The following is a 26,237-nucleotide window of genomic DNA, read 5'->3' as shown; positions in this document are numbered from 1 at the left end:
CGATGCTGCGTCGAGAAACTGGCGATATGTTCAGGTCGACGAATAAAGTAAATGCCGGCTTAGGCTAGACGCTCGCCACCGAGTTTAGGCGGGGTTTGACCGAGACTAACAACAATTGAAGCGCGTCTATTTCGCAGCGAATGGTTTTCTGCCAACAGGAATGATCCGCGCAGTCACCTGATTCATGGTGGGGCAAAGATGGGTCGGAGCATTGGCAAGGCTGATCACGTGCACTCAAGCGAAAGCTGCCGCAACCCCCCACACGAGGTTGGCGAAAATTAGAGGCGAGCATCGAAAAGCACCGTTCAAAGTCTCTATCACCACCCATTTCGCGACAGCATCCATCCTCGACCCCAACGTCCAACACACCAAAAATCTGTCAAAATGGAGAACGACAAGGGAGAGATCGTCGACCTGTGAGTTTCTCACACATTTCAGCCACGAGCCGACTGACGCGCGCACGACAAAGTTTACTAACAACCCCTCGCAACGAATTACAGTTACGTCCCCCGCAAGTGCTCGGCCACCAACCGCATCATCAAGGCCCAGGACCACGCTTCGGTTCAGATCTCCATCGCCAAGGTTGACGAGAACGGCCGTGCCGTCCAGGGCGAGAACCATGTCTACGCTCTCTGCGGTTTCGTCCGCGCCATGGGCGAGGGTGACGATGCCCTGAACAGGCTGACCCAGAGGGACGGTCTCCTCAAGAACGTCTTCAGCGCTGTCCGATAAATCACACGACTGGGCAGGTCAGGCGACGAGGAATGGGCATGAATTGGTGCGTTTGGGTCCACCCTGGATCCGAGGATCCTGCAACTGATCTGGCCATCAGGGACTAACTCTACGGTCTTTACAGGTTTTCTTTGGGTCATCGAGCATTTCTGCACGGCGAATATCAGGGATTCGGAAAAATGAAATTAAATTTCGTACGATAGGACTGCGGACTTGGAGTCGACAGTTCGCTTGAGATACTGAATGAGACCGTGAATTTTGCCAAGGCAACGAATGGGAGCAACGAACACGAGGCGATACCTGCGAAAATGTGATGAATTGGTTGGTCCTGCAACCAATAACGGCCGGAAAAGAGGCGCGGATGCACCCTCCGGTGACCATATACATCCCTTGACTCTGGGCTACCTCGAGAGCTCCAATGCCGCAGATTGAATCAAGACCTTGAAAAAGCCGTGGCCTAGAAGTTTTTGGTCATGGTACAGATACGGGCCTTACACTCAAACGGAGGAAGCCTAGTGGCGTGGTAACCTGGTGCAGTATGAAGGATTGATTCAAAATCAAGCTGCCAGAGCTGACCAGGTAACAACCTAAAAAAAAAAAAAAAAAAAAAAAAAAAAAAAAAAAAAAGATTGACCAAATTATTTGCGGGCATGTAGAGGACATGTGCATTTCGCAACTTCCGTCACTTTGTTGATTTCGGGGTGCAAGCGCAGCCTCTTATCAAAATCCTGATGAGCTGATCACTTGAGAAGCTGTGGCGTTTCTTTTCCAAGCTCAAGCCAGACCTTTGAAGTTCGGACCATTGGTGGGTGCTGGTACCGATCCTGGCAAGTGCCCAAAATACAGTAGGTGTGGAGTGGGCTTTGTTGCGCCTATCGGAGCGTACAAAGGATCTGGGCCAACCCCTGCATGCACCAGATGGCACGCTAAGAAATGTTCAGATCGGTCGATTCGATCTTGAGATCCCTTATGATGTAAACCAGATCGGACATTGCAGCAGGACAGGCACTGAACATGCCAATTTGTCTTTGGCATGGATATGCCCCCAGTAAGTCAATGGAGGATTATGGACTTTAGTGTACTGTATGGTCGCAAGTGGGATCGTGTTTTGATCACTCAACTCTCATGTCGCCCTCACGCGTAACAGCATTCATGCAACTGTTGAGAAGACCACCGTCCATAGGTAGTGCCCAACGTCTCCTAAATTCTTCTATATATTTACCCAAGTGCTCACTTGGTCAATTTAATACTATGGCCCCAAGGAACCAGAAGCGCAAGGCCGCTTCCCCTGCCGGTAGTCATGGCAGCGACTCCAAAAAGATCAAGACGGAGAGCGTTGAACCAATCTCCACGTCAGACCCTTTAAGACGCCCTCACACCTTCTACAAGGAGTCGGAAGAGAATGGCATCGTTCTGCGGGAGTTTTACCCGCATGAGATGAGCAACGAGCGCGCACGCGCCTACAACAATGATGAGATCCCCCGGCCGATTGAGGACCTCTACCAGGCCATGTCGCAAACCCACCCGATCCGCCAAAAGGTCAAGGTCAAGGGCGCGGTGGTGCACTGGTTCAAGATGGATCTCCGCGTGGCGGACAACACCGCGCTACGTCTGGCCAGCGAAAAGGCCAAATCAGCTGGCGTCCCCCTGATTGCTCTCTACACAGTCAGTCCCAAGGACTGGGAGGCACATCTCAGAGCCCCTGTAAGAGTCGACTTCACCCTGAGGAGTCTTGAGGTGCTCAGGCAGGACCTGGCCAAGCTCGACATCCCCCTCCACGTGGAAACCGTGGACGACAGGAGGGCGATGAAGCAAAGGGTGCTCTCGTTGATGGAGGAATGGGACGCAAGCCATCTGTACGCCAACATGGAGTACGAGGTCGACGAGCTGCGGCGCGAGGCAAACCTGGTGAGGCTGCTTGCAGAGAATGGCAAGTCCATGGAGGTCGTGCACGACACCTGCGTTGTTCCGCCGGGCAAGTTGCAAACCGGCACGGGGAGGCAGTACGCCGTCTACTCGCCGTGGTACCGCGCATGGCTGAAGCACTTGTCGGGCGACCCAGAGCTGCTCGAGCCCATGGAGCCACCACACAAGAACCCGGCCAGCGCCAGAGAAAAATTCTCCCACCTCTTTGACGGCAAGATACCAGCGGCCCCAAAGAGCAAGCAGATGAATGAAGAAGAGCAGCAAAGGCTCGCGGCCATGTGGCCGGCCGGGGAGCACGAGGCCAGGAAGAGGCTGGATGCCTTTATCAAGCGCAGGATCGATGGTTACGCGGCGAAGCGCAACTTTCCGGCAGACGATGGGACTTCCTCAATCTCGGTGCATCTCGCGGCTGGAACGCTCAGTGCACGCACGGCAGTCCACCTGGCACACAAAGCGAGCGGTACGAGGAAACTCGATGGTGGCAGTCAGGGGATCCAGACGTGGATAAGCGAGGTAGCATGGCGTGACTTTTACAAGCATGTTTTGGTAAATTGGCCCTATGTCTGGTAAGCTTTTTCTTTTTTTTTTTTTTTTTTGTTTCTTTCTCCTTGTTGTCTTCTTTCTTGGCCTCTGGCATAACCGCAGTCTAACCTCGGCTGGTTCCTGTCCCCACAGCATGAACAAGCCGTTCAAGCCCGAGTACTCCAACATCGCATGGTCCTACGACATGGAGCACTTTGCTGCTTGGTGTGAGGGTCGTACGGGCTTCCCGATTGTGGACGCTGCGATGCGTCAGCTTCGAGGCACCGGGTGGATGCACAACCGATGTCGAATGATTGTGGCGTCCTTTTTGGCAAAGGACTTCCTCATCGACTGGCGCATGGGCGAGCGGTACTTTATGGAAAACCTGGTCGACGGCGACTTTGCAAGCAACAATGGCGGGTGGGGTTTTGCAGCGAGCGTTGGTGTCGATCCACAGCGTAAGTTGTTTTTGCCGTCCATCTCCTTCATGTTTTCCAAATCATCATGCTAACCTGCTGGCAGCATATTTTCGCGTCTTCAACCCATTACTTCAGAGTGAAAAGTTTGACCCCAACGGAGAGTACATCCGCAAGTGGATTCCGGAGCTCAAAGGCATCAAGGGGAAAGCAATTCACGACCCCTACGGCCGGGGATGTGGGGTTGAGGCGAAGAAAAAGGGGTACCCCAAGCCTCTGGTTGACCACAAAGGATGCCGCGAGAGGGCATTGAAAGCGTACAAGGAGGGGATTTCTAAGGAAATCTAGGGATTGGTGGCAGTCTAGGTAAGCATGCAGCCCTGGATGTCCATGTGGTTTATAAGACTGTCCATCAGGTGCAAGATTATATTTTGTACAATACCGAATTAAATTATACATTTTTATTTATGTAGGTTAATATGCACTGAGAATACGTTTGCTCATTCAAGGGTTGCTGTAGTTCGTGTTTAAATGCACAGAGATTGTTCAATGTTAAAACCATTCTATTTCATTTCGTGTATCCTTGTCTTTAGACATCTACGAGGGGAAGAGATAATCACCTCCCAGGAGTTCTATCGGCGACAAGACCAATCATCATTGAGGATCGACAGCTATCCCCTGCGGGCGTGAGACAGCTTACGGTCATTGTTGAAGCTGCTAGGGCTGTGGGCAGTAGTGGACACGGAGTTACTACGAGTGCCGCGAGGGATGGGAACCATGCGCGGGTTACGGACCTCACCATGAGCAGAGGCGCCAGGCGAAATCTCCCGAAGCTCAGTCAAGCCCGTGGGAGAATTTCGGCCATCGCGGGTTCTACAAGCTCCGGGTATCACAATGCTGCTAGGCGCAGGAAGATCGGCCATCTCGTGGCTCGCAGACCAACGGGAGCGACCACGGCCAGCGTCGGGCTGGTCCTCGGCGTCGAGGGCAGCCTCGACATCGTGGACCGACCTCGCGTTCCTAGTCCTGTTGTCTCTGTTGGTCGAACGACGCGTCTTGTGCTTGGAGGCCTTGACACGTGCCTTGTTCTTTGCCTTTTTCTTCATCAGCGCAATTCTGGTTATTTTCTGCGTGTGTTTATGAGCCAGCACAAAGGCAACGGCAATGGCGATGAAGAGAAACAGGACGCTAATTACGATGCCAATGATGCTGCCAGTCTCGAGATACGTACCCGGCATCAGAGTTGGGTTCACTATGCCTTTGGTGGCGGTCGTGGATGCGGGTAGAGTCGGGGTGCTGATTCCGGCGTCAGGGGCAGGTGGAGCAGCCAGCCCAGCATCTGGGTTTGTGGCCTGAGCCATCGGGTATGCGGTGATCCCGGAAATGATCGTTGCAGCCATGAAAGCCACGGAGGTGATCCTGGAGGAAATCATGACTGGAAATGTTAGTTTGGGGGTCTGCGGGACTTACTTGTAAGTTTTGCCAAAGAGAGCCTTTTTTGCTTTCTTTCTTTCGGATCAGATATGCAGCAGCTTTTTCCAAAATGTCTTGAAAATGATAAAAGACACAAACAGGGCGCTATTCAGGAGTCCGAAAGATCAGTGAGGACAGGCAACACAAGACGGTTTTGCGACAACGACTAGCATTGGTCCTTAAGTAGACCATCTCAGTAAGTAATGACAATGATATTGTGAATAGTCCAAGTTCTTTGTCGTTATTGCTGTATGTACAAAGAATGGCGTCTTTGTTTGAGTGATGGAATTATTTTTAGGTCCTTCTTTGTCTGGTCTTGGTCTTTCATCGGCCATTGTTTTCTGCATCGCTTCAGATAATGTACCGCGCCATCGGAGAACCATGAAATCCTTTCTCAGGAATATGTTTGCCTCAGACCTCATGGAAAATTTGCGTGAATGATATTTTAGACGTTGGCAGTTGCGGAGGTAAGGTTACAACATTCGACAGTGTTGCACAGCATACAGCCTCGTATAGTAGCTTAGCCGACCCTTGATACAGCCAAGACGGACAAGCTCTTGGTACACGTATTCCATAGCTTGTTTTGTTGTCGATCCTTCTCTTGTGGGATATTCATTTGTGTGTAAATGAGATCCCACCCGTTCTGCATAATGCCGCTTGCATCTGGAACACTTGTTCTCACAATAAAGCTTATCCGAACGTCTTAAATTCCCTTGCAGTGACAACAACTGAGTACCGAGGAATCGCACCATTTCAGGAAGTCATCATCAATCGGCTTTCCTCTACGCCACATCCAACAGACACCAGGCCACCCAACAGGCGACGAACCCCAGCCAGGCTCCCTCCCTACCTAGGCACCTTTCTTTTCAGATGCTCACCGGCCGGTGCTCGAGGCTACCAACTCGGCTGGGATTTGGGGCCGCAGAGCCGTTAGTGCTCCGCGTAATTTGATGCAAAAACAGCATTTTGAACCACCGATTTGCTCAAATGTGCTCTGCAAGTTCTCTGGTAATGTCCAAGGTTTTCCAAGCCTGGCCAAGGAAGCGGTCCGTCCGGAGAATTGAAAGGAGAAAAGTATGCGGGGAACCCATCAGCAGATCTGATCGCAAAGGGTTCGGAATCCCTACTCCGGCATATGTTGTCTGCAAGGGGGTGTTGGGGTTGATCTGGTGGCGGGACGTCACAATGTCAAAAGACCACCGCGCGAACTTGTCCGGGACATGACGGTGTCGGGGCTGGTGGTTTATTACAGAAATTGCTACAGTGATCCGTCGGCCCAGTGAGGCATGACAGAGTCAAGTCACTCAGCTCCAGGTCTAGATTACCCCAGACTGGCTTTTGGGTAGTATCGAATATCCCATCTACCATGGGCTGCACTCGGCGGGGTAGCTTCCGTTTCCAGTCCTGGAAAAGCCGCCAATCGTGGCCCGTCCAGATCGCGCTTGTACCTGCCCAAAACTTGGTTCGTCCTGGGATCTGACCACCAATCAAAGAAAAAAATTAAACTTTTGTTTTTATTATTTCATGTTTTATCTGAAGATGACCTGGGTGTGCAGAAGCGAGGCAGCAGCAGCAGCAGCAGGACCCCGACTTGCGCTAATATTCCTGGCGCATCCTGGGCGAAGCTTGTCCTATTCGCTTGTTTCCGCTTTCGTTTCCACCAGAGACTGCACATTTACTTGACACCTGCTATACGAATGACTGGCAAGACATGTGGTCTTGTCCTACTCGAATATGGAGCAAGATCAACCAAGGTTGTGTATTATGGTATTTTGACTGTCTCCAGGTAGAGAGGCATCTATACAGTCCACCATTGACGGAAATACTACCATGTCGTCGACAGGATAGAGCAGTAGACACTCTCACCTCGATAGGTCATGGCTCAGTGTAAGTGCACTATGCAGCCCACCCCTGCCCTAGGAACTGACTTCAACCCACGCTGATCAAAATCCCAATGCTACAGGGTTAGACGATGGATGGTAACGTCCGGGGGATTCCGCAAGCCTTTTCCGGACTAGTTCTGGGGGCGATGGCACTTTGTGTCTTGTACATCTTGTCGTTTTCCCCCAAAATTATATCGAGACACCGGCCCGAAATCCGTCGTCACCAAGATTGCAAAACCGGGGCGCTTGTCCGTAAGTGACGCGGGTATGAGTGCCGTATTTTCCATGACTGCAACCAGAGGACTCGATCATTGCTTCAACGGTCCGAAGTGCCAAGATATCATGGTATAAATGGAGAGAGCCCTCCCACATACTTGATGAACTGATTCAACATCACGAAACTCATGGTCTTGCTCAGTCCTACTTGGCTGCCTGCACGAATCTTTCCTCTCTGACATTGCATCGCAGACCTCTTCCATTTTTACACCTTCGAGGCAACATGATTCGCAAGATCACAACTCTCGCGGCCCTGGTCGGTGTGGTCAGGGGCCAGGCAGCTTGCAGCCTCACCGCCGAGACGCACCCGTCTCTTACCTGGCAAAAGTGCAGCTCTGGCGGCTCCTGCACCAATGTAGCTGGCTCCGTCACCATTGACGCCAACTGGCGGTGGACGCACACGACGAGCGGCTACACGAACTGCTACACGGGTAACAAGTGGGACACATCCATCTGCTCGACCAACGCCGACTGCGCTTCCAAGTGCTGTGTCGATGGTGCCAACTACCAGCAGACCTATGGTGCTTCCACCAGCGGCAACGCCCTCTCTCTGCAGTACGTGACTCAGAGCTCTGGCAAGAACGTCGGCTCCCGTCTGTACCTCCTCGAGTCGGAGAACAAGTACCAGATGTTCAACCTGCTCGGCAACGAGTTCACCTTTGACGTGGATGCCTCGAAGCTCGGCTGTGGACTTGTAAGTGGCGCCTTTGTCCCCCGATAGACCTGTTCATAGCGAGGGCGAGTGTTGACTCTATCACTTTTGCAATAGAACGGAGCTGTTTACTTTGTCTCGATGGACGCAGATGTAAGTACCTACCTACCACCTTCGCTTCGGTGGATCGTTTTCTCGAGCATCATAGCTGACAACCATCGATGCTTTTTTTTAGGGTGGTCAAAGCAAGTACAGCGGCAACAAGGCCGGTGCAAAGTACGGAACTGGCTACTGCGATTCGCAATGCCCGCGTGATCTGAAATACATCAACGGCGCTGTAAGTTTTTCCGGACGAATGGCAGAGGATCTTGTTGATATATCCACGCATGCGTGCTGACGGCGAGATTGCGATATGACCAGGCCAATGTCGAGGGCTGGCAGCCATCTTCTGGTGATGCCAACTCGGGTGTCGGCAACATGGGCTCTTGCTGCGCCGAGATGGACATTTGGGAGGCCAACAGCATCTCGACTGCCTACACCCCCCACCCCTGCTCCAACAACGCTCAGCACTCGTGCAAGGGTGACGACTGTGGAGGAACTTACTCTTCGGTCAGGTACGCAGGCGACTGTGACCCGGATGGATGCGACTTCAACTCCTACCGCCAAGGGAACCGCACGTTCTACGGCCCAGGATCCAACTTTAACGTGGACTCGTCAAAGAAGGGTGAGTCAAGCCGGTTTTCTTAAACTTGGCCAGAGCAGTTACTAACCATGGCCTCGCAAACAGTCACCGTCGTCACGCAGTTCATCTCCTCGGGCGGCCAGCTCACCGACATCAAGCGCTTCTACGTCCAGAACGGCAAGGTCATCCCCAACTCGCAGTCCACCATCACGGGCGTCACGGGCAACTCGGTCACGCAAGACTACTGCGACAAGCAAAAGACGGCGTTTGGCGACCAAAATGTCTTCAACCAGCGCGGTGGGCTCCGCCAGATGGGCGACGCCCTGGCCAAGGGCATGGTGCTCGTCATGTCCGTCTGGGACGACCACCACTCCCAGATGCTGTGGCTCGACTCGACCTACCCCACCACTTCGACCGCGCCCGGCGCCGCCAGGGGTTCCTGCTCGACCTCGAGCGGCAAGCCCTCCGACGTGCAGTCCCAGACCCCCGGCGCCACGGTTGTCTACAGCAACATCAAGTTTGGACCGATCGGCTCGACCTTCAAGTCTTCGTAGATTTGCTGTGCGGTGTCTGGTTGGGGAGGGCAGATACTCTAAGATGTACTTTTCTGATGCTGTTGAGAGCTGCCGTGGACGGGCTCATTTTGAACCTTTGTAAATATCCTGTTCAAGATTAAATTGAAAGCGGATCTGATCCCAGACTTTGTTCTGGTATACGTGTCTTCGGTATTGCGTATGTTGTCCGTCTTTGCTGCAAGTTGGTACCGGTACAAAATGCAGAAACCTTTGGTTATTATTGTATATCCATTCGCAAGTCTGCAGTCTGTTAGATCAAGTGAGTATAAATCTTAGTGTTGCTCTGTTATACAGTAGAAATGCAAGTGATGCCAAGTGGAGATGGTCCAGCGTGCGATTTAGCGCCAAGTGCCTACCCGAACGCTTATCGATACTAAAGTTTGCCCCACAAAAATGAATCGGCGCTGTGATGATGGGCTGGCGGCTTGCGACGCGAAATTCGGGACGTGATGTCGTCCGTTCAGCTCAAGCCCAATTGCTGCACAACCACAAGAACTACCAACTATGGTACCTCAAGACTAATAATCAAAGCGTAGGCGTTGATTGCCCAGCTCCTCCACAGATTGTGCTGATTGAGAGCGCAAATCGAGTTCGGACTCAGCCATTGAACTGTTCCAGCCAGCGATACCTGTGCGTGCCTAGGCCCTCTCCGAGAAACGGGTTGAGATTTTATCATCACACGAGCTTGCTCCCCGACCATCGACATCAAGGCCCGAGGTCTCAATCAAGACGTTTATCTGGTCACCCGTCGCAGCCCTACGAGAGACACGACTGTAGAGACACAATCAGCTCTCAATGATGGCACCGCATGGGCCAAGATCGATGGCGGTCCCTCCAACAGGACCTGCTCGGTCTTCGGCCATGCCGCCCGTGAACAACGGCGCCGGCCCGACACCACCTACACCTGGACGCGACGACGAGAGGCATCCACCCGCTAGGGGCCCTCATCCGGGCAAGATAACCCTCCCAAAGCAGTACTGCAATGAGCAACGGCTGCGAGGGATGCAGCTGGCGATAGGGTGCGACCCTTCGCGAGAAACGAGCTACAGGTTACAGGGCATCCAGCTGATCGACTCGGTGCGGCTTGCTCTACGATTGTATGTTGGGTCCGAGCCCTGAAACAAGGTCTTTTTGCTGCTTCTTGCACCCTCCAGCTGCTGACGGATTTAAAATGCGAGCTAGGCCGATAAAAACGTTCGATACGGCCTGCACATACTACCACATGTTTCGCCTCTTTTTCAGGGATGCCGAATACAACTTTCAAGACGCGGCGCTCACTGCGCTGTTCGTCGCTTGCAAGGTGGAGGACACGATGAAGAAGTCCAAGGAGATCTTGTGTGCGGCCTACAACCTCAAAAACCCCGACCACCCTACGACTCCAGATGACAAGGTGTGTTTCGAAAGGCTCTTTCATCTCTTGACTAGCCGCCATGACCAAGAAACTGCGAAACTTGGCAATTTATAGGAGAACTGACATGGATTTCTTGATGGCAGATGTTTGAGCAGCCCACCAAAATAGTTATCGGTCTGGAAAGACATATACTACAAACTGTCGGCTTTGACTTTCGGGTCCGTCACCCGCAAAAGTACTTGATCAAAGTCGTACGCAAGCTGTTCCCGGCGGAGTTGGGCAAGCAGATTCTCGACGTTGCATATCCCATGTGCACCGACATGTACAAAACCTTTGCTCCCATAAAACAGGCCACGTTCACAATGGTGATGGCCATTGTCGAGTTGACGGCGCGCTTGACGGGACACCAAAACTTCGTGAATGATGTGGACCTTTCAAAATACCACACAGATCGGGGCTCTGTCGTGGAAACTATGCTGGATTTGCTAGATCTCTATGCACAATTTCTACGCCAGACCAAGGTCGGAATGCGCTTCGATCTGGACACGTTCATCCAAGTTAAGATCAAGATCAACCAGGAGGTCGAAGCGGATCCCTCGCTGGAACGGTTCATGGACGTCTGCACCAAGTGCTCTGCAGAAGAGGGGCGAGACGGCACCCTGAACAATCATATTTTATCAATCACACCTGGTTCAGCAACATCCCCTGCCACAACCGGGTCAGGCGGTGCTCCCGCAAGCGGTGGAAAGGTTACGAGTGCCAGCAGAGGCATAAAAAGCCAAGAGGGCACACTCAGATATGCATTCGATTCCGAGCAGGTTCGGGCAGAAAAGAGAATCGTGGACAAGTTCTTTGAGGAGAAGTTTGAAGAGTACGAGGTCGAGGTCGAGGAGGAAATTCCCGAGACGAGCCACCAGAACAGCAACCACCGCCACAACCACCACCATCACCCTAGGCCACCTACAGGTCCTGCAGGGCCTCAAAGAGGTCACGGCTCGAGGCGGGACCGCGGTGGCCACCATGACGGAGGATGGCCCTATCCCAGTGGTAGACATTCCGGGGGCGGACATGACAGGCACAAGGGCCGCAAAGGTCGTGGGTCCTATTTTCACTGACATTTGTTTCTTATGGACGGGGGCAATGACGTACCAGGCATCTTTCCGCATCAACAGCGATCATGATTATTTGTTTTCACTCTACCCTTTATATATGTGATACCCAACAGGCATTGTCATGATATAAAATCAATTGCTTGATTCTCACTGTCGCCTCATGAATGTGCCTCGAGTGGCTCTCTGGGATGTCTCTATCATTGCACAGAAACTTGGCGGTTTGTAATGCGGCTTTTGTTACGCGAACTAACGTGTATGCGGGAGGCTCCAGTGAAAAGGCCTTGAGCGGAGCTTAGTTGACGTCACACATATTCATTGGTCCTGACTCGTCCAAATATCGAAGATGCGATACATGTATCATGCATTGCGTTGAGACTCGACCAATCTATACTCGAATAGGCCAATATTAGACTACCTAGACTCTGTGTTGGCAGGAGTGGTTTTTCCAAACAACATAGGCAAAATGACGACAGCTTCGACTCTTCTCGCACAAAAGGCCAAGGTAAGCGAGTCTCTCAGACAGCTGGCACAAAGCCCCGCCAATACGGGATAACCAGTGCAACTAAACACCAAGAACTCGCATTACGAAACATGAACAGCTGGCCACGGGGCAGACCATCCCCCGGATCCAGCTCGGGCTGTACATGATGTCCCGCAGCGAGGCGTCGCGCTCCGTGTGCTGGGCCCTCGAGGCCGGGTACCGCGGCTTCGACTGCGCGCAAATGTACCGCAACGAGGCCGAGGCGGGCGCGGCGATCCGCGAGGCCATTGACGGCAGCGGCGGCAGCAGCAGCAGCAGCAGCAGCAGCAGCAGCAGCAAGCTGACGCGCGAGGACGTCTTTTACACGACCAAGCTGGCCAGCAACAGCGAGTCGTACGACGCGGTGCGCAAGTCCATCCGCAAGTCGGTCGACGCCTGCGGGCTCGGGTATGTGGATCTGTTCCTGCTGCACAGCCCCTACGGAGGACGCGAGGCCAGGCTCACGAGCTGGAGGGCCGTGGAGGATGCTATCGACGCGGGCGAGGTGAAGATGGGCGGTGTGAGCAACTATGGGGTGCAGCATGTGAGTTGTTTTTAATTTTCTATTTTCTATTTTTTTCTTCTTCTTTTTATTTCTCTCGGTACTTGCGTCTTAGCCTTGCCCCCCTGAGACGCAGGTCTGGGCCTTGCAGAGCAAAACAGCTTACTTTAGGGTGTACACCCGCGAACAAAAAGATCGAGGAGCTCATGGCCTCGAAGCCCCGGCACCACCCTGTCATCAACCAGATCGAGGTGCACCCCTTCAACACTCAAATCTCGATCCGGGAAGCGTGCGCCAGGCATAACATTGTCATTGAAGCATATGCGCCTTTGGCACGAGCTATGCGGATGAGGGACCCCACCATGGTGTCGCTGAGCAAAAAGTACGGCTGCACCGTTGCTCAGCTCTTTGTCAAGTGAGTCTAGACTTCTTTTTAGTTCCACTCAGCTTCGTTTTGAGCGCCGAAATGATTTTCTAATTACCGTGCTGACTTGCCGGGGTTTGTCTTTTTTTTTCTTTTTCTTTCTTATTTTCAGGTGGTCATTGCAGCAGGGCTTTGTGACTCTGCCCAAGAGCAGCAAGCGAGAGCGCATAGTTGAGAACGTGGACGTTGGTGGCTTTGAGATTTCACAGGAGGACATGGAGAAGATGAATGGACTGGATGAGAAGCTGGTTACGGATTGGTAAGTTTTCATGGAATTGTTTGTTGGGAACTACATTTTCTATTTGGCATTGACTGTTACTGACCATTGATTCAGGGATCCTACCGATGCGGACTGATAAACGGCCTGATCTCAATCGTTGCCGGGGATGTGAATATAACTTTGGCAAACTGCGGGACTTACCGTGAAATTCCCATCATTCTAGATTCTACCTTGTGAAATTTGCTTGAGCCTCCAAAGATAAGCTTTCCTCAAATGGAATACGCAAGCGAGGAAAGCACGACCGTGTCTGAATAGCCTACCTTCTAGCGGGTGGCGCATGGTCAGAGTCGTAGCTGAATCGAGGGTTAGCCTGCGTCAGCTCCACGGCACCGGCGTGCTCAGACTCACCTTGTTGTTCACCGATACGCGACCCCTTCACCGGTTCGTCGACGTCTGCAGCAGCACCACCACCGCTGAGAGGATATGGCGATCCGGGTCTGGACGACGACGACGACGACGACGTGCCGCCGCTGCCACTCCTGAACGTAAACGCCCTCCTGACCTTGTCAAAGGAAGACGCAATCTTGCGCAGGCCGGGTCGACCGGGCTGGTCGCCGCAACCCTGGTCCCTCCCGTTTTGATTGGCGGCGCGCCCCATGTCCATGGTGCTTCCTTGCCTAGACGCGGGGTACCGCTGTGCTTATTGCTGCTGCTGCTGCCGCTGCTGCTGCTGCCCTACGCTGGTGGACGTGGTGGAGGCGGCGCCGGTGCTGGGGCGCCCGCAGGCCGCGTCAGGAGCGCCACGATTCTGCATGGTAAAATAACACGTTGTAGGTAGTGGGATTGTTCCTAGGCGGTTGGCGGGTCCCTGATAATGTCCCTGGGCGTGTGATGTTGCAAGTGCTGTGGTGCCTGGCCCCCTGACTCTTTTTGTTGCTGCTAGAACTAGATAGAAACTAGGTACTTACTTAGTTAGTCCTTTGTCCAGGATGAAGGTTTTATGACCGTCCTTTACAAATCAGGGCCTTTTCTTCTTCTGGAAACAAGTCAAGCCACAGAGACATGCGATAGGGCAGAAAACCTGGCTTCGTTGAGGGTTTTATAGACGAGCCAAGAGTCCATCTTTTCCAGCGGCTGTGTGTTGTTACCCCTCCCCGCACACCTTGGCTCATTGTTATCCTGTACAAAGTCGATCCCTTCCGCCAAGAGGTTTGATTTTTCGTTATTTGTTGACCGATTCAATGACAAAACTACCAAGACAAATGCATTGTGCGTTCCTTTGTGCCAGTTTAGGTTAACAAAGCAAGGCTGGCTTTTAGCAAGGCTGCTAACGCATAGAGATTGCCATCTTGGCCCAAACCGTATTCGGGTCGTATTATTAGCGCTCAGGAATGCGGCCCGCGCTACGCTGTTGACATGGAACCTATGTGCCTACCGTATAGCTCCAAAATACATTCGCCGCCACACCAGAGACGCATGCATCTACCTACATGTGATCGACCGCTGTGTTTATTAAACATTATTATCATGCCCATTGCCTACGACGTACTTCCCCATATTTCCTGTTGCCCAAAAACTTACCTTTAATAGATAGCGGTGGCTTGCTGTGGTTCGCTGGGTGCCGGAACACGCGACTGATTCCCCGGGTATAACTAGGGTTTAGACTAGGCCAATACTTCTAGCCCCAATCTTGAACTACCAAGCGTCATGGATCGATATCTCGATCATCTGTGTTGTGTGGGTAAGGTTGCCTTGGCTGTGTATCCGTAGGCCAGAGATTTCGAATGAGAGAGAGGAAAAAACCGCCACCGAGTGCAAAAAGAAATCTCAGATCATTGAACAATCGCGCTAATTACCCCAAGGCAGCCAAACGAGCGCGTTGCGGGGAGGAAAAAAAGGTCAGAGAAAACAAAAAGGTCAGAGAAAACAAAAAAGGTCAGGGGTAAATGGGGGTGGGATAACGGGGGCGGCTGGGGAAAAGATAGGCGTCGAATAGGGCGCAGCCTTTCCCGCTAGCATGAAAACAAAGTAGGATGGTTGCGAAAAGATCAGAGCAGGTTTTCACCCCCCCCCCCCCCTTCTCAGCCCCTGGGGTCTTGGTGAAACGTCATTGAAAGAGAAGTAAAAGTTGGGCAGGAGCTACGAGCCGTGTCAACCATGTTCGGTTGAAAAGAAAGAAAAAACACATAAAAATATTCTGTCTCGTTGTCCCAAGTTTTCGCCGACCAGACCCTGATTTGACGACCGCAATGTTCACTGTCAAATCCAACCCAACATGATATCGTATTCATTCATTGACAGCCAGGAGGTGAATGCTTTTAATACAAACTTTGCGGACAAGACCAGGACAAGCCGCCGGTCGATTAAATCCTGCGGGGAATGCAGGAGAAGGAAGCAAAAGGTATGCCATCTAGTCTAAACTACCAGAAACGACATATTCCCTCAAAAAACCGCCCATCCAAATCATTCCCTTCCGGCATATCCGACCCTGACAAGCCAGCTAACAATCATCTTAGTGCGACCAAGAGCAGCCGTGTAACAATTGCAGGCGAAGGTTCCCAGAGCCAGTATGCGACTATGGGTCCTGCAGATCAGCCGCCCCCGCGTTTGCAATAACTCCGAAGGCTGAGGCTCTTTTGACGCCCAGTCCGTCGTCGGGCAGCCTGGTTGCATCGCGGAAGCAAGCACCCTGGGTGCCGATTGAACATTTTGGCATCGCTTCCAAAGTATTGGGTCGCGAGAAGTACACGTTGACCCTGAACCCATCATCTCAAGGACAGGCCAGGGGATCTGCTCGATCGCAGGACGACCAGGATGTGTCGGCATCAAAGAAGGTTTTGGTTGCTATGCAGCTTGACGGTGTCGTGTATCAATGCCACCTAACCGGGCCCGTTCAGAACATACTTCATCTGCCTGTTCCGCCGACGACGCAAAATGCAATGCTCATTTGTAAATGTGAGCAGACCGAAAAACCGCTGGTGGTCGCCATGTTTTAGTGACAAGGACGCTGATTTTGGTACTTAGTCTCCGAAATACTCGCCCCGTGCAAAGGCTCGTTTGATGGAGACTCGGACCCGGACAACCCTTTCGTCCTTCACTACCTGCCTTGGTCTGTTCAATCGCCACTACTGGCGCTATCATCGCTCCATACCTCGGCCAGAGCCTTGACTCACAATGGGCTTGTTGACCAACGCTCAGTAATGTTAGCCAAGGGTTCAGCAATCTCCAAGCTGAACGAGTATCTTCGCTCGGATGATGACTGGGCGAAGGAAGAGGTTCTCGGTGCTGTTTTGCAGTTCCTTGTGGTGGAATTTATATATGGCGAATTGGAGGTTGCGCGAGCTCACGTCAAAGGATTCAGGGAAATTGTTCGACTTCGAGGAGGGTTTCCCTCCCATGGCGTCGGTGCCCTGGTCACCAAGTCTGCTTTGATGTAAGCTATATATATATGCTCCCCGTGCAATTGACTGCGAGGCTTTGTTGACCCGATTGAATCCAGAAACGATAGCTCGATTGCCCTTTGGGCAGAGGAGGCGGCCATGATGGAAAGATCATCCAAATTCGGTTTCTCCTTCGACCCGCCTGGTGTAGGTCGCTTCAAAGTAAGATATAATTGTCCTCTGGGACCCTCATCGGTGACATTCAGATCCTGCGAGGATGTGCTCGGGATACATCCAGCGACTGCGTCCATCTTGGACGATATTAGGTTCCTCATCGACCTCGCTCTCGTTGCACCCCTGAATCCGAGCCCAGCACAAGCACGCAAACTCGCAGCAACAGCCACGTGGATTCTAGATCGCATTAGGAAACTCGACCCCAAGTCCCCAGAAGGGCCAGCGAGCCCTAATCAAGGCTGTAATGCCGACCTTGGCTGCCAGTCGACCGACGACTCCGCTTGTAAAGAAGTGAAGCCGCACTCTCTTATTTCGAGTTACCCATCATACATTTCCATTGCGCAGGAAGCAAAGTCCCCAGACGCTGCTAGCGACGACGAAGAACTGTCAAGTCGGGCATCGGAAGATTCTTCACCTGCGGATTCCACAACCTGGGTCCATTGCGACGGAACAAAATGTGATGCAGCGGGTGGAGCTTCCAAGGAAGATGCACTATACATCAGTGTGCGCCTGGCAGCACTCATATATGCCAAAGCAATCGCAAAGAGGAAGCCCTTGAGCTCAGTGTGCCCGCCATCGGATGCGTTGGCGCTGCTTTCTACCACTTGGAAGATTCCCCTTTCGCGGTGGCGCGGAGCGATTGGCGTCTTTGTCTTTTTGATGTTGTCGATTTTCCCAACCTGTAGATGGATAGAGTCTCCCCCAGAGAACGGCGACGAAAACGACCGGCGTTTGGGCAATAAAACCAGGAGGAGTCAGAGCCGGTCACCCAGTGTCGAGGCGGAGGAGACGAATGAGAATGGGGAAAGCGAAGAAGCGAGAAGCTTGGGGCAGGATGCTAAAGAAATGGCTGCCGAGGAATCATTGAGGCCTCATGTCAGCTTTGTGAAATCCATCGTCCAGGCCGGCTTGACACAGATGGGAATAGAGGATTGGTCGCTATGCGCCGATATTCTGAGACGGGCTTTGAGCTTGCAAAAGTGGCTTGGACGGCAAAAGATGTGAAGTGAAGTCGAGGGAAAATAATTCGAAGCACCCTAAGTGAAAAAGACAAACAGTTTATTGTTCAAACTGATGGTTAGTTACCTAGTGACTACCTTGTGTTTTGTGCCAAGCTACGTGCACTGGGGTTGGATGCTACCTTGAACAGGTGAAAAGTGTGAAAGAGAAAGAAAACTGCCCAGAAAGGCGAATACCCGAGGATCGGCATTGAGCGTGATTCATCACCTGCAGTTTAGGGAAGGTGTCGCCCATGGAGCACCAATTTTCCCCAGCGGCTTCGGCAACCTTAGGTCCGCCCTTATTCCCGGAAGGAGACCCTTGGTGGAAACTCTGGTACTGCCCGGGGCGTCGCTGCCTTATCGGCACTGCATCGGAGTAATGGATCAGAAAAGCGATCAAATTCACAATGGCACCAGGGATCTGTCAGAATATTATCCCTCATCCTTACCAAGTCCATAATCATTATACTCAGATGCAGACCCAGACTGGTTGCGCAAACAGATCAGATTACTGCCATCTATTCAATTTGCCATTCGGTGATGTACCACAATGGACAAAAATAGCGGCCCCGATAATAGGGTGCAAAGCAGTTCGTCACAAGATTCAGAACCAGAAAAGCCTAGGGATGAAAGCATCACTCAGAATAAAGACGATGATGAACAGACGATGGAAAATGCTGCTACCATCTCAACATCACAGGCAAGCAAGCCGCAAACAAAAGGAGACGCCGAACACGATGCTTCTTCGATTTCCAGGCCCAATGCTGCCGTTCCAGAGGCTGCCTCCATAACCACTCACAAGAGCGACGTGGAGTCGGGGAAAACCTCCATACTTCAGCGAGCATGGCTTGCATTGTCTTGGGGCCCAGAGGCAACGCGTCACAACCCTGACAAGCCACTCAAGTTTTCGCTTGGCCTCAATGTCCTGTTTGCAATTGTATGTCAATTTGGGACCACTTCCCCTCTTGCTCAAGGGAGTATTAGCTAGCTTACCAACATATCTTATCCAGGCAACGACTGTAACCGTTGCCAACATTTACTACAATCAACCGATTTTGAACAAAATGGCCGAGACATTCAACGTCAGCTTCGAGAGGGCAGCATCAGTGGCAACGCTGATGCAAGCTGGCTACGCAGGCGGGCTCCTCTTTCTGTGTCCGCTAGGTGACGTTCTTGAGAGGAGGCCGTTTATTCTTGGGCTGGTAATGCTCACGATATTGTTTGTGAGACGAAAAGTTCCCATCATCTTGAGAGCCTGCCTACTCATCTAACCTCGAATCACTCAACAGTGGCTGGGACTGTGCATCACGCAATCGTTCGAGGTCTTCCAGGCCATGTCATTTCTCTGCGGCTTCACTACGGTCACGCCGCAACTCATGCTGCCTCTGGTCGGTGACTTGGCTCCCCCGAACCGGAGGGCAAGTTCTCTGTCCATTGCCGTTGCCGGTCTGTCGTTGGGTATGATGGTGGCCCGGGTTCTTTCTGGGATCGTGTCCAACTTTACGGAATGGCGCAACATTTACTGGGTTGCACTCGGACTTCAATTGGCACTGCTGGCTGCCTTGTGGTTCTACCTGCCAGACTACCCATCCAAAAACCCTGGTGGTCTTAACTACTTTGGCATGCTGCTCAACATCTTCACCCTCATGGCCAGGGAAGCTGTGCTTTTGCAGGCGTGTCTGATATCGTTTTGCATAAGCGCAGTCTTTACATCGTACTGGACCACGCTTTCCTTTCTCCTCTCGTCAGCCCCATATCACTTTGGACCACTCCAGATTGGGTTGTTCGGGCTGATAGGATTCTTTGTTGTATTTTGGGGCCCAGCATTTGGCAGACTTGTGCTCGACAAAATGGTTGCACTAGTGCCGGCAATTTGCGGGATCCTGATTAATCTCGTTGGCGTCACCATTGGCACCTTTACTGGCACCTTCACAATAGCCGGGCCGATATTGCAGGCCATATTCATCGACGTCTCCAACCAGACTTGCAACACCGCCTTGAGAATGGCCATATTCAACATTGATCCAAAAGCGAGAAACAGAGTCAACGTCGCCTATATGATAGCTGCGTTTTGCGGACAGCTCACCGGTACGGCCGTAGGGAACCGACTCTATGCCCAGGGAGGCTGGAGGTGGAGTGGCAGCTGTAGTAGTAAGTACAGTTTTATGCGACAAGTTCCTCATTGTTGTGATCTAACCAATCTCGCCCATGTTTAGTGGGCTTCCTTGGCTTTGCAATACTGGTCTGCTTGGCTAGAGGTCCTCGTGAGACGGGCTGGGTGGGCTGGACCGGTGGTTGGTATCCCCGGGTTGAGAGACGAGACAAGGCGTTAGCGATACCAAACCAGCAACAGGCTTCGCAAGAACTCTCCGAGAGCCCTGAAAACAAAGTATAAACACGAGAGAGTGGCGCCAAGGAAATATGTCAAGATTTGGTTGTTTTCATTCAAAACCGTAATCATGAGACTAGGACATCATAAGCAGTCTCGAAGCTGTTCCGGGGACGCTACGACTGGATAGTCCTGTCGTCCACTATTAGAGTGTTCGCTATATAACACTAGTTGGGGATGATAATAGGCCACTTTTGGTAGTCTATCCGGGCGTTCCCGACATCAGACGGTGGGGCAACAACTACCTTTGTAGCAGCCCAAACGCTCTCCTGCTCGCCCCTCCACAAAATCATAACAAGCTCGTGAAACCCACACAAAACACAAAATACCGAGTCGACATCCTTTTCAGACCCTTAATATCCCGGCTGCTGCCTGTCTGAGGAGGCTGGCGGGGCCACCTCCCCCGAGAAGACTGGCGACCGCACCGATGCCACCAGGCTTAGCGCCGCCGCCGCCGCCGCCGACGCCACCACCCATCTTTCCGAAGAACCCCGAGCTCGCAGCCTTCGTTATGGCACCCGTGGAGCCGCCGGCAATGACGCTGGCCACCCCACCGGCGTCCTTGACCACGTTGAGGACGGAGCCGCCGTTTTTCTTGGTGAAGCCGACGGCGCCCTTGGCAAACCTGGCCACGCCCTTGAACTTGCGGCCGAGCTTGCTGAAGAAGCCGGGCTTGGGCTCGGGCGATCTGCTCTGGACGACCGCGGCGGCCGGTTGGTTCAGGACGTCGGCGGCGTCGGGCACGCTGCTCCTGCGCCTTATCATCATGCCCTGGCCGTTGGCGTCGTCGATGGGCGCGGCAAAGTTGACGGGGGCTGCGATGGCCGAGGCGACGAAGACAGTGACGAGAGCGGCGAAACGCATTTTTCTTTTCTTTTACTTTTACTTTGGGCTTTTGGGACTGCTGTTATTACTTTATGTGCTAGAGGTTGACCCGCAGTGTAAGAAAAGGAACTATAGAAAAGAAACAAGCAAGAAGAAAGAATAGAAGATGTGTGAAATGTGTGTGTAGCTGTTATAAAAGAGGGTATCAAAACGAAACGAATCGGCTTGTAAGAGCTAAGAGAATGTTGAGCTACCAAAAGGTAAGACTGAAAATGAATGTTGAATGAAAGGGGTGGCTTTCAAAGTAGATTTCCAACATGTAGAGCATGGCCCGGTGGGATTATATAGATATTTCATATCGGGTTGCAAGCTATGGCATCTCGCTGAACCGGACTTCGGTCCCTGTGTGAATCGCATAGCAACAAGGATGTTACTAATCCCACAAAGCTGCAACCTGCAGTCGACCATATTGCCCTTGGAAGCCAGTCGCGGGGGTTTTTTTTGGTGGCATGCATGCCCACTTGTGGCGGGAATAAATAGCACCAGAGGGAGGCTGCAAACGTTTGATGATCAACAGTGGGTGGATGGTCACTGCTCTGTTCCTGCTAATCCCATCCCAAAAAGAATAAGAAGAGCAAAGAAGCTGACTCGGGCTGACAGCACCTTAAAACATACTAATATGGGGAACCCTAATTATACAACGTCGGTTTCTCATGCGGGCTGGGGATACGAAAGAACAATTTCCCCGTGCAATTTTTTTTTTTTTGGTGAAGTCGGTGCAAGAAAGGAACAAAGAGAATTTTTTTTTTTTTTTTTTTTTGGCAGATCAAAAGCTTGATGGTTGTTGAGACTTGGCGTGAACCGGTTAGCGCGGAAAAGGTACCGACCGCCAAGCTTTGTCATTCGAGTTTCCTTTCTTCGATATCCGCAACTATAAACAAGGTAAACCATGTCTGGTTGGGTCTTGCAAAGCGATTCAAAAGGACATGTGATTAAGGTTTGCTGCCTTGACTCTGGTCAGGTCTGCATGGAAGAACCATGGAGGTATCCATATTTTGGTTCGTATAGTCGTTCGTAATGCCAAGAACTCGACATTTGGCCCGAAAAAAGCTTGCATGAAAGACAATTTGGCAGCAACACATACGATATGGAGATGACGGACGTTCAAGTCTCAAAATAGCGAATATCAAGATGGGCTTGCTGCTCCACTTGACCATCCGTCTTTCAATATACTCAAGACTTGTTAACACTGTTGATCAAAAACCATAGAGCCCAGGTTGAACTGCAGGCTTGCGCTACCAAAACAAAAGAGCACGATGAACCTCCCACTTTTCCCATACTTAGGTGATGTAGCGGAAGCTGGGATGCCTGTAGCCGAGATGCAGCGTCTCGTCCTCAGTGAGACCTTCGAGACGGTGGTCCCTCTTGCCGGCGGCACGCAGCTTGTTTTCGCGAAGGCAGTACAAGATGCCAAAGATGGCAAGGAAGAAGACTCCGATTTGACCAGCCTGTTTTTTTTTTCAGAGGGTGTTAGTTGGAAAATGTGGCGCCAAAATTTATACTCGAATGGGCTAAACGTACCAAGTTGACCGTGTGTCCGTTGGGATAACGCGGGCCATCCTCCTTGATGTACGTCCATCTGCGTTGACAAAATGGTCAGCATAAAAAAAGAAAACAAATGCGGAATTAGGAGAAATGGATTTCAGATGTTGACTTACGTCGAAACGATACCACCAATGGTACCCAGAGTAACCACGTAGGCGCTGGAAACAGCACGAACCGAAGGCCCAGCGGAGTCTGTGAAACAAGATCGTCAGCTAATCATCCTTTTGAACCCACCCCTGAGATTCCTAGTCAAAAAGAGGAAGAAAAAAAAAAAATAGCCGCCACTCACTGTTGATCGCCCAGGCCAAAAACGCCGGACCTCCCGGGAAAGCTCCAATGGTGACAAAGTAAATGGCCATGTACTTGATGTCGGAATCCTGGTGCCAGCGCAGGATGGCAAAGCCAATCATTGCAATGACGGCAAAGATTGCCAGGTACAGACCGCGCTGCTTGGTCTTGTCGCTCAGGTAGGCGATGGCGATGGCGCCGAGGCAGGCGCAGACGTAGGGCGGCACGCTCATGAGCTGGGCCTTGATGGGGTCGTAGTTGAAGTCGGCCAGGATGGTGGGCATAAACACCGACAGGCCCTGGACCGTGATGTTGATGAGGAAGAAGCCCAGGGCGCATGTGTAGTTGTGGATGCACAGCATGGCGCGCTTGACGTGCGCCCAGCTGACGCGCTCGTCCGGGTGGCTCTTGTGCTCGCGGGCCAGCCGCTCCGCCGCGATGCGCCGCTCGCGCTCGTTGAGAAAGTAGGCCGTCGCCGGGTCCGTCGGCATCCAGATGGGCGCCAGCAGCCCGATGATGACCGTCAGCAGCCCCTCGAAGAAGAAGATGTTGCGCCACGCGTAGATGCGCATCGACGCGATGCCCCACTCGGGGATCTGCGCCAGGCCGGCCGCCAGCAGCCCGCCAAAGGCACCGGCCATGGACGCGGCCGAGACGTAGATGCCGATGCGGAAGAGCAGCTCGCCGCGCTTGTAGAAGCAGCTGAGGAAAAAGGCCATGCCCGGCATGGCGCCGCCCTCAAAGACGCCGAGGAAGGCGCGCGCGGCCAAGAGGCCCTCGTACGAGTGCACAAACGCCGTGCACATGGACACGAAGCCGAAGCCGACCACGAGGAAAGGCAGGTAGAAGCGCGGCCCGACCTTTTTGAGTATGATGTTGCTGGGAACCTCGACAAAGAGGTAGATGATGTAAAAGATGGACAGCACCCAGTTGAAGCGCACGCCCCGGTTGAGGTCAAGCTCGGTGGCCAGACCTTGGATTCGCGCGTTTCCAATGTTGATACGGTCGAGGAAGCAGAGCAGGTAGAGGACGGTGACGATGGGCACACAGTGCCAGTCGATCTTGTGCCGGAGCTTGTCTTCTTCCTCCTTTGTCCAGCTCAGCCCATCGACGCCGTCCGAATCGGACCTGGAAAGGTCTCCTTGCCTATCCACATATTGTGCTGGATTTTGAGAAATGTCAGAGTGCCCGAAACTTTTCCTGTAAAGCCCCCAAGAGTTTGAAAAGTAGCAAAACCCACCTTCTGTTTTCTCCGACTGCTCCATTGCGGCGGTTGGTCTTTCCATAGCGCCTGCCTTGGTAAATCTCCGGGGGTCGAATAAAAAGTCCCACCGACAGAATGCAGGACAAAACAAACAACCTTGTAGCTTGATCAAAGAAGCCAATGTCGTCAAATCAGCAAAAAGAGTAAAAGGAGGAAGCCACACCCCATGCGACAGAACAACCCTGAACAAGAAAGCTCGAGTTGGAGAAAGGGTACCTGAAGTCTTTTAAGACGGTGAACCATTCCCCCTTAAAGAGGCGACAGAACAAAAAAAAAAAAAAAATACTCGTTAGAATCCACACATCTACCCAGCCCTCATTTCTCCAGTTTCTGGGCGCTGCATCCAAACCCCTGTCCAATAATACCACTAACATGTCTTTGCGCCGCCTGGGCATCTACGGTAGACCTCAGCAGAAACAGGGTGGGTGGATTTCTTTTTTTTTTTTTTTTTTTTTTTCCCTTTCCTCCCCTCCATTTGTGCCGTCGCTGCCAATCGCTCTTTGGCAGCTTTTAGCCTTGGCCCCAAGAAAACCGGAACAAAGTTCGGCACATCTCTTTTGTCTCTCTTTGTTCTCTTTCCCCCCTTCAGCAAGCTGTCTTGGCTTGCTTGGTGTTGCCAAACAAGAACCCCAAAAGAATTGGCCAAGAACAGGCTAAGATCCACCATTAAAAATCTCCCCCAACGCGGGGTACTCCGTATGGAGGTGCTCGCCGGGGTAGCTGCCCCCTCCCCCAGTTTTTGCCAGTCTTGTCAGTAAAGGACAGTATAATAGTTACGCTATTACATTAACCAAAACTCCATTTTTTTTTGTGGCCATTCTTTCCAGTCTTGGAAGCCTGTTCGGAGTGGCATCTGCTGCTGATTTTTGTCCGAGTTGCTTTCTTGGCAAGTGGTTCTGCGACCTTGCCAATGCTGTCATGTTTTCTACCGAGGGCTTTATGCTTTTGCTTCGCCTCCCATGGCAATTTAAATCGGCATCAAAAATCCCAAGCCAGGCCAAGATCGTGCTGATTGCGCAAAAAGGTAAAAGAACGCAGAATGGTCAAGGCGGGACCATGTCATCGAATTATCTTTTCAGTGGGGTGTGTAAGTGAACGATGAAAGAAGCATGCACTTTAATGTAAGACGGGCGGATTACAGCAGAATAGTTGGCAAGGACCCTGGATTATACCATGCAACTCGATAATCTCAATTAAATTGGCTCGCACAGTTGGAAGGCAGGGGCTTGCAAGTATACCTACCGTACCGCACCTTGCACACGTACCGGACGGACAGACAGACAAGACAATGTAACCACCCATCTGCACGAGGACACAAAGCGAACGAGGAAGGTATGCAAACAAAAGAAAACCATGGGGAAAAGGTTGTCTGTCTACCTCGAAACCCGCTTTTTTTTATCTTTCTGTTACTCCCAGCTCCGTACTTTGTTTGTTTGACAAAAAAAACGGCTGGGCGTGTAAACCACGTGGGTTGAAAGAGGCAAGAAAAGGCTAGCCGGGAATGGCCTAGGTTGTATGCCTGTCAGGTTCGGCTAGTTTGAGCCGTTGGAAACTCTGCTGCCGTTGGCGTACTTTTTTTCCCCCCCGCGTCCCACCGTGCGTGATATATGTACGTATATTACCTTGATGGCTTGAGGTGCCTTGTTTGGCTTTATACCGTGCAGATACCGCGGGTCATGACTCCGTCGAATGATTGACATTGAAGTTTAAGCAGCTACCTTGATTTTTATGGCTCAGCAAAAGCTCAAGTGCACAACTTATAGATTGAACATGCAGTTATCAAAATGTCGCTTGAAAAAAGCAACCATTACTGTACACCTAAACGGCATGCCCTTTACCCGACCTGTTTTGCCTATCAGCTCCCGAACCAGGCAGACCGCCATGCCCAGAACCCAAACCGATAAACACAATTGGTTCAACACTTTCCGTTCGAACCGAAACAAGATCCTTGCTTTTTGTTTCTTGCTCCCTTGCGCCGCAATATT

General features: G+C 51.9%; 10 protein-coding genes across 10 annotated transcripts; 7 read left to right on the top strand and 3 right to left on the bottom strand.

The window, feature by feature from the left end:
* Positions 1 to 384: 384 nt before the first annotated feature.
* MGG_06837 (40S ribosomal protein S21) lies at positions 385 to 732 on the top strand (the record flags this gene model as incomplete). Its single annotated transcript, XM_003709505.1, has 2 exons — positions 385 to 416; positions 501 to 732. The coding sequence occupies 2 exons, from the start codon at positions 385 to 387 to the stop codon at positions 730 to 732; spliced, it is 264 nt and encodes an 87-aa protein (XP_003709553.1).
* Positions 733 to 1,746: 1,014 nt separating this feature from the next.
* Positions 1,747 to 4,105, top strand: MGG_06836 (deoxyribodipyrimidine photo-lyase; the record flags this gene model as incomplete). Its single annotated transcript, XM_003709504.1, has 4 exons — positions 1,747 to 1,780; positions 1,916 to 3,224; positions 3,334 to 3,638; positions 3,703 to 4,105. The coding sequence occupies 4 exons, from the start codon at positions 1,747 to 1,749 to the stop codon at positions 3,942 to 3,944; spliced, it is 1,890 nt and encodes a 629-aa protein (XP_003709552.1). The 3' UTR covers positions 3,945 to 4,105.
* Positions 4,106 to 4,185: 80 nt separating this feature from the next.
* MGG_06835 (uncharacterized protein) lies at positions 4,186 to 4,957 on the bottom strand (the record flags this gene model as incomplete). Its single annotated transcript, XM_003709503.1, has 2 exons — positions 4,186 to 4,193; positions 4,297 to 4,957. The coding sequence occupies 2 exons, from the start codon at positions 4,955 to 4,957 to the stop codon at positions 4,186 to 4,188; spliced, it is 669 nt and encodes a 222-aa protein (XP_003709551.1).
* Positions 4,958 to 7,451: 2,494 nt separating this feature from the next.
* Positions 7,452 to 9,116, top strand: MGG_06834 (1,4-beta-D-glucan cellobiohydrolase B; the record flags this gene model as incomplete). Its single annotated transcript, XM_003709502.1, has 5 exons — positions 7,452 to 7,922; positions 7,998 to 8,033; positions 8,116 to 8,217; positions 8,301 to 8,604; positions 8,668 to 9,116. 5 exons carry the CDS (start codon positions 7,452 to 7,454, stop codon positions 9,114 to 9,116), a joined length of 1,362 nt encoding a protein of 453 aa, XP_003709550.1.
* Positions 9,117 to 9,587: 471 nt separating this feature from the next.
* Positions 9,588 to 11,756, top strand: MGG_11817 (C-type cyclin). The gene is made up of 3 exons (XM_003709501.1): positions 9,588 to 10,234; positions 10,320 to 10,527; positions 10,632 to 11,756. The coding sequence occupies exons 1-3, from the start codon at positions 9,933 to 9,935 to the stop codon at positions 11,601 to 11,603; spliced, it is 1,482 nt and encodes a 493-aa protein (XP_003709549.1). The 5' UTR covers positions 9,588 to 9,932; the 3' UTR covers positions 11,604 to 11,756.
* A 154-nt stretch (positions 11,757 to 11,910) lies between these two features.
* On the top strand, positions 11,911 to 13,502 carry MGG_11818 (aldo-keto reductase). Its single transcript, XM_003709500.1, has 5 exons — positions 11,911 to 12,102; positions 12,200 to 12,664; positions 12,817 to 13,037; positions 13,159 to 13,305; positions 13,381 to 13,502. Exons 1-5 carry the CDS (start codon positions 12,064 to 12,066, stop codon positions 13,400 to 13,402), a joined length of 894 nt encoding a protein of 297 aa, XP_003709548.1. The 5' UTR covers positions 11,911 to 12,063; the 3' UTR covers positions 13,403 to 13,502.
* Positions 13,503 to 13,582: 80 nt separating this feature from the next.
* Positions 13,583 to 13,930, bottom strand: MGG_11819 (uncharacterized protein; the record flags this gene model as incomplete). Its single annotated transcript, XM_003709499.1, has 1 exon — positions 13,583 to 13,930. The coding sequence occupies one exon, from the start codon at positions 13,928 to 13,930 to the stop codon at positions 13,583 to 13,585; it is 348 nt and encodes a 115-aa protein (XP_003709547.1).
* Positions 13,931 to 15,541: 1,611 nt separating this feature from the next.
* MGG_06832 (uncharacterized protein) lies at positions 15,542 to 17,885 on the top strand (the record flags this gene model as incomplete). Its single annotated transcript, XM_003709498.1, has 4 exons — positions 15,542 to 15,667; positions 15,783 to 16,221; positions 16,465 to 16,699; positions 16,766 to 17,885. 4 exons carry the CDS (start codon positions 15,542 to 15,544, stop codon positions 17,883 to 17,885), a joined length of 1,920 nt encoding a protein of 639 aa, XP_003709546.1.
* Positions 17,886 to 18,304: 419 nt separating this feature from the next.
* MGG_11820 (uncharacterized protein) lies at positions 18,305 to 21,332 on the top strand. The gene is made up of 4 exons (XM_003709497.1): positions 18,305 to 18,818; positions 18,892 to 19,104; positions 19,171 to 20,032; positions 20,098 to 21,332. The coding sequence occupies exons 1-4, from the start codon at positions 18,432 to 18,434 to the stop codon at positions 20,274 to 20,276; spliced, it is 1,641 nt and encodes a 546-aa protein (XP_003709545.1). The 5' UTR covers positions 18,305 to 18,431; the 3' UTR covers positions 20,277 to 21,332.
* A 1,103-nt stretch (positions 21,333 to 22,435) lies between these two features.
* Positions 22,436 to 24,253, bottom strand: MGG_06828 (uncharacterized protein; the record flags this gene model as incomplete). The annotated part of the gene is made up of 5 exons (XM_003709496.1): positions 22,436 to 22,603; positions 22,677 to 22,734; positions 22,814 to 22,892; positions 22,990 to 24,150; positions 24,229 to 24,253. 5 exons carry the CDS (start codon positions 24,251 to 24,253, stop codon positions 22,436 to 22,438), a joined length of 1,491 nt encoding a protein of 496 aa, XP_003709544.1.
* Between the last annotated feature and the right edge of the window lie 1,984 nt (positions 24,254 to 26,237).

Source organism: Pyricularia oryzae, chromosome 1 (genome assembly GCF_000002495.2).
Source record: "Pyricularia oryzae 70-15 chromosome 1, whole genome shotgun sequence".
NCBI classification, from domain to species: Eukaryota; Fungi; Ascomycota; class Sordariomycetes; order Magnaporthales; family Pyriculariaceae; genus Pyricularia; species Pyricularia oryzae.
Note: the sequence above shows the minus strand (reverse complement) of the source record. Positions and strands in the feature narration are given on the sequence as shown.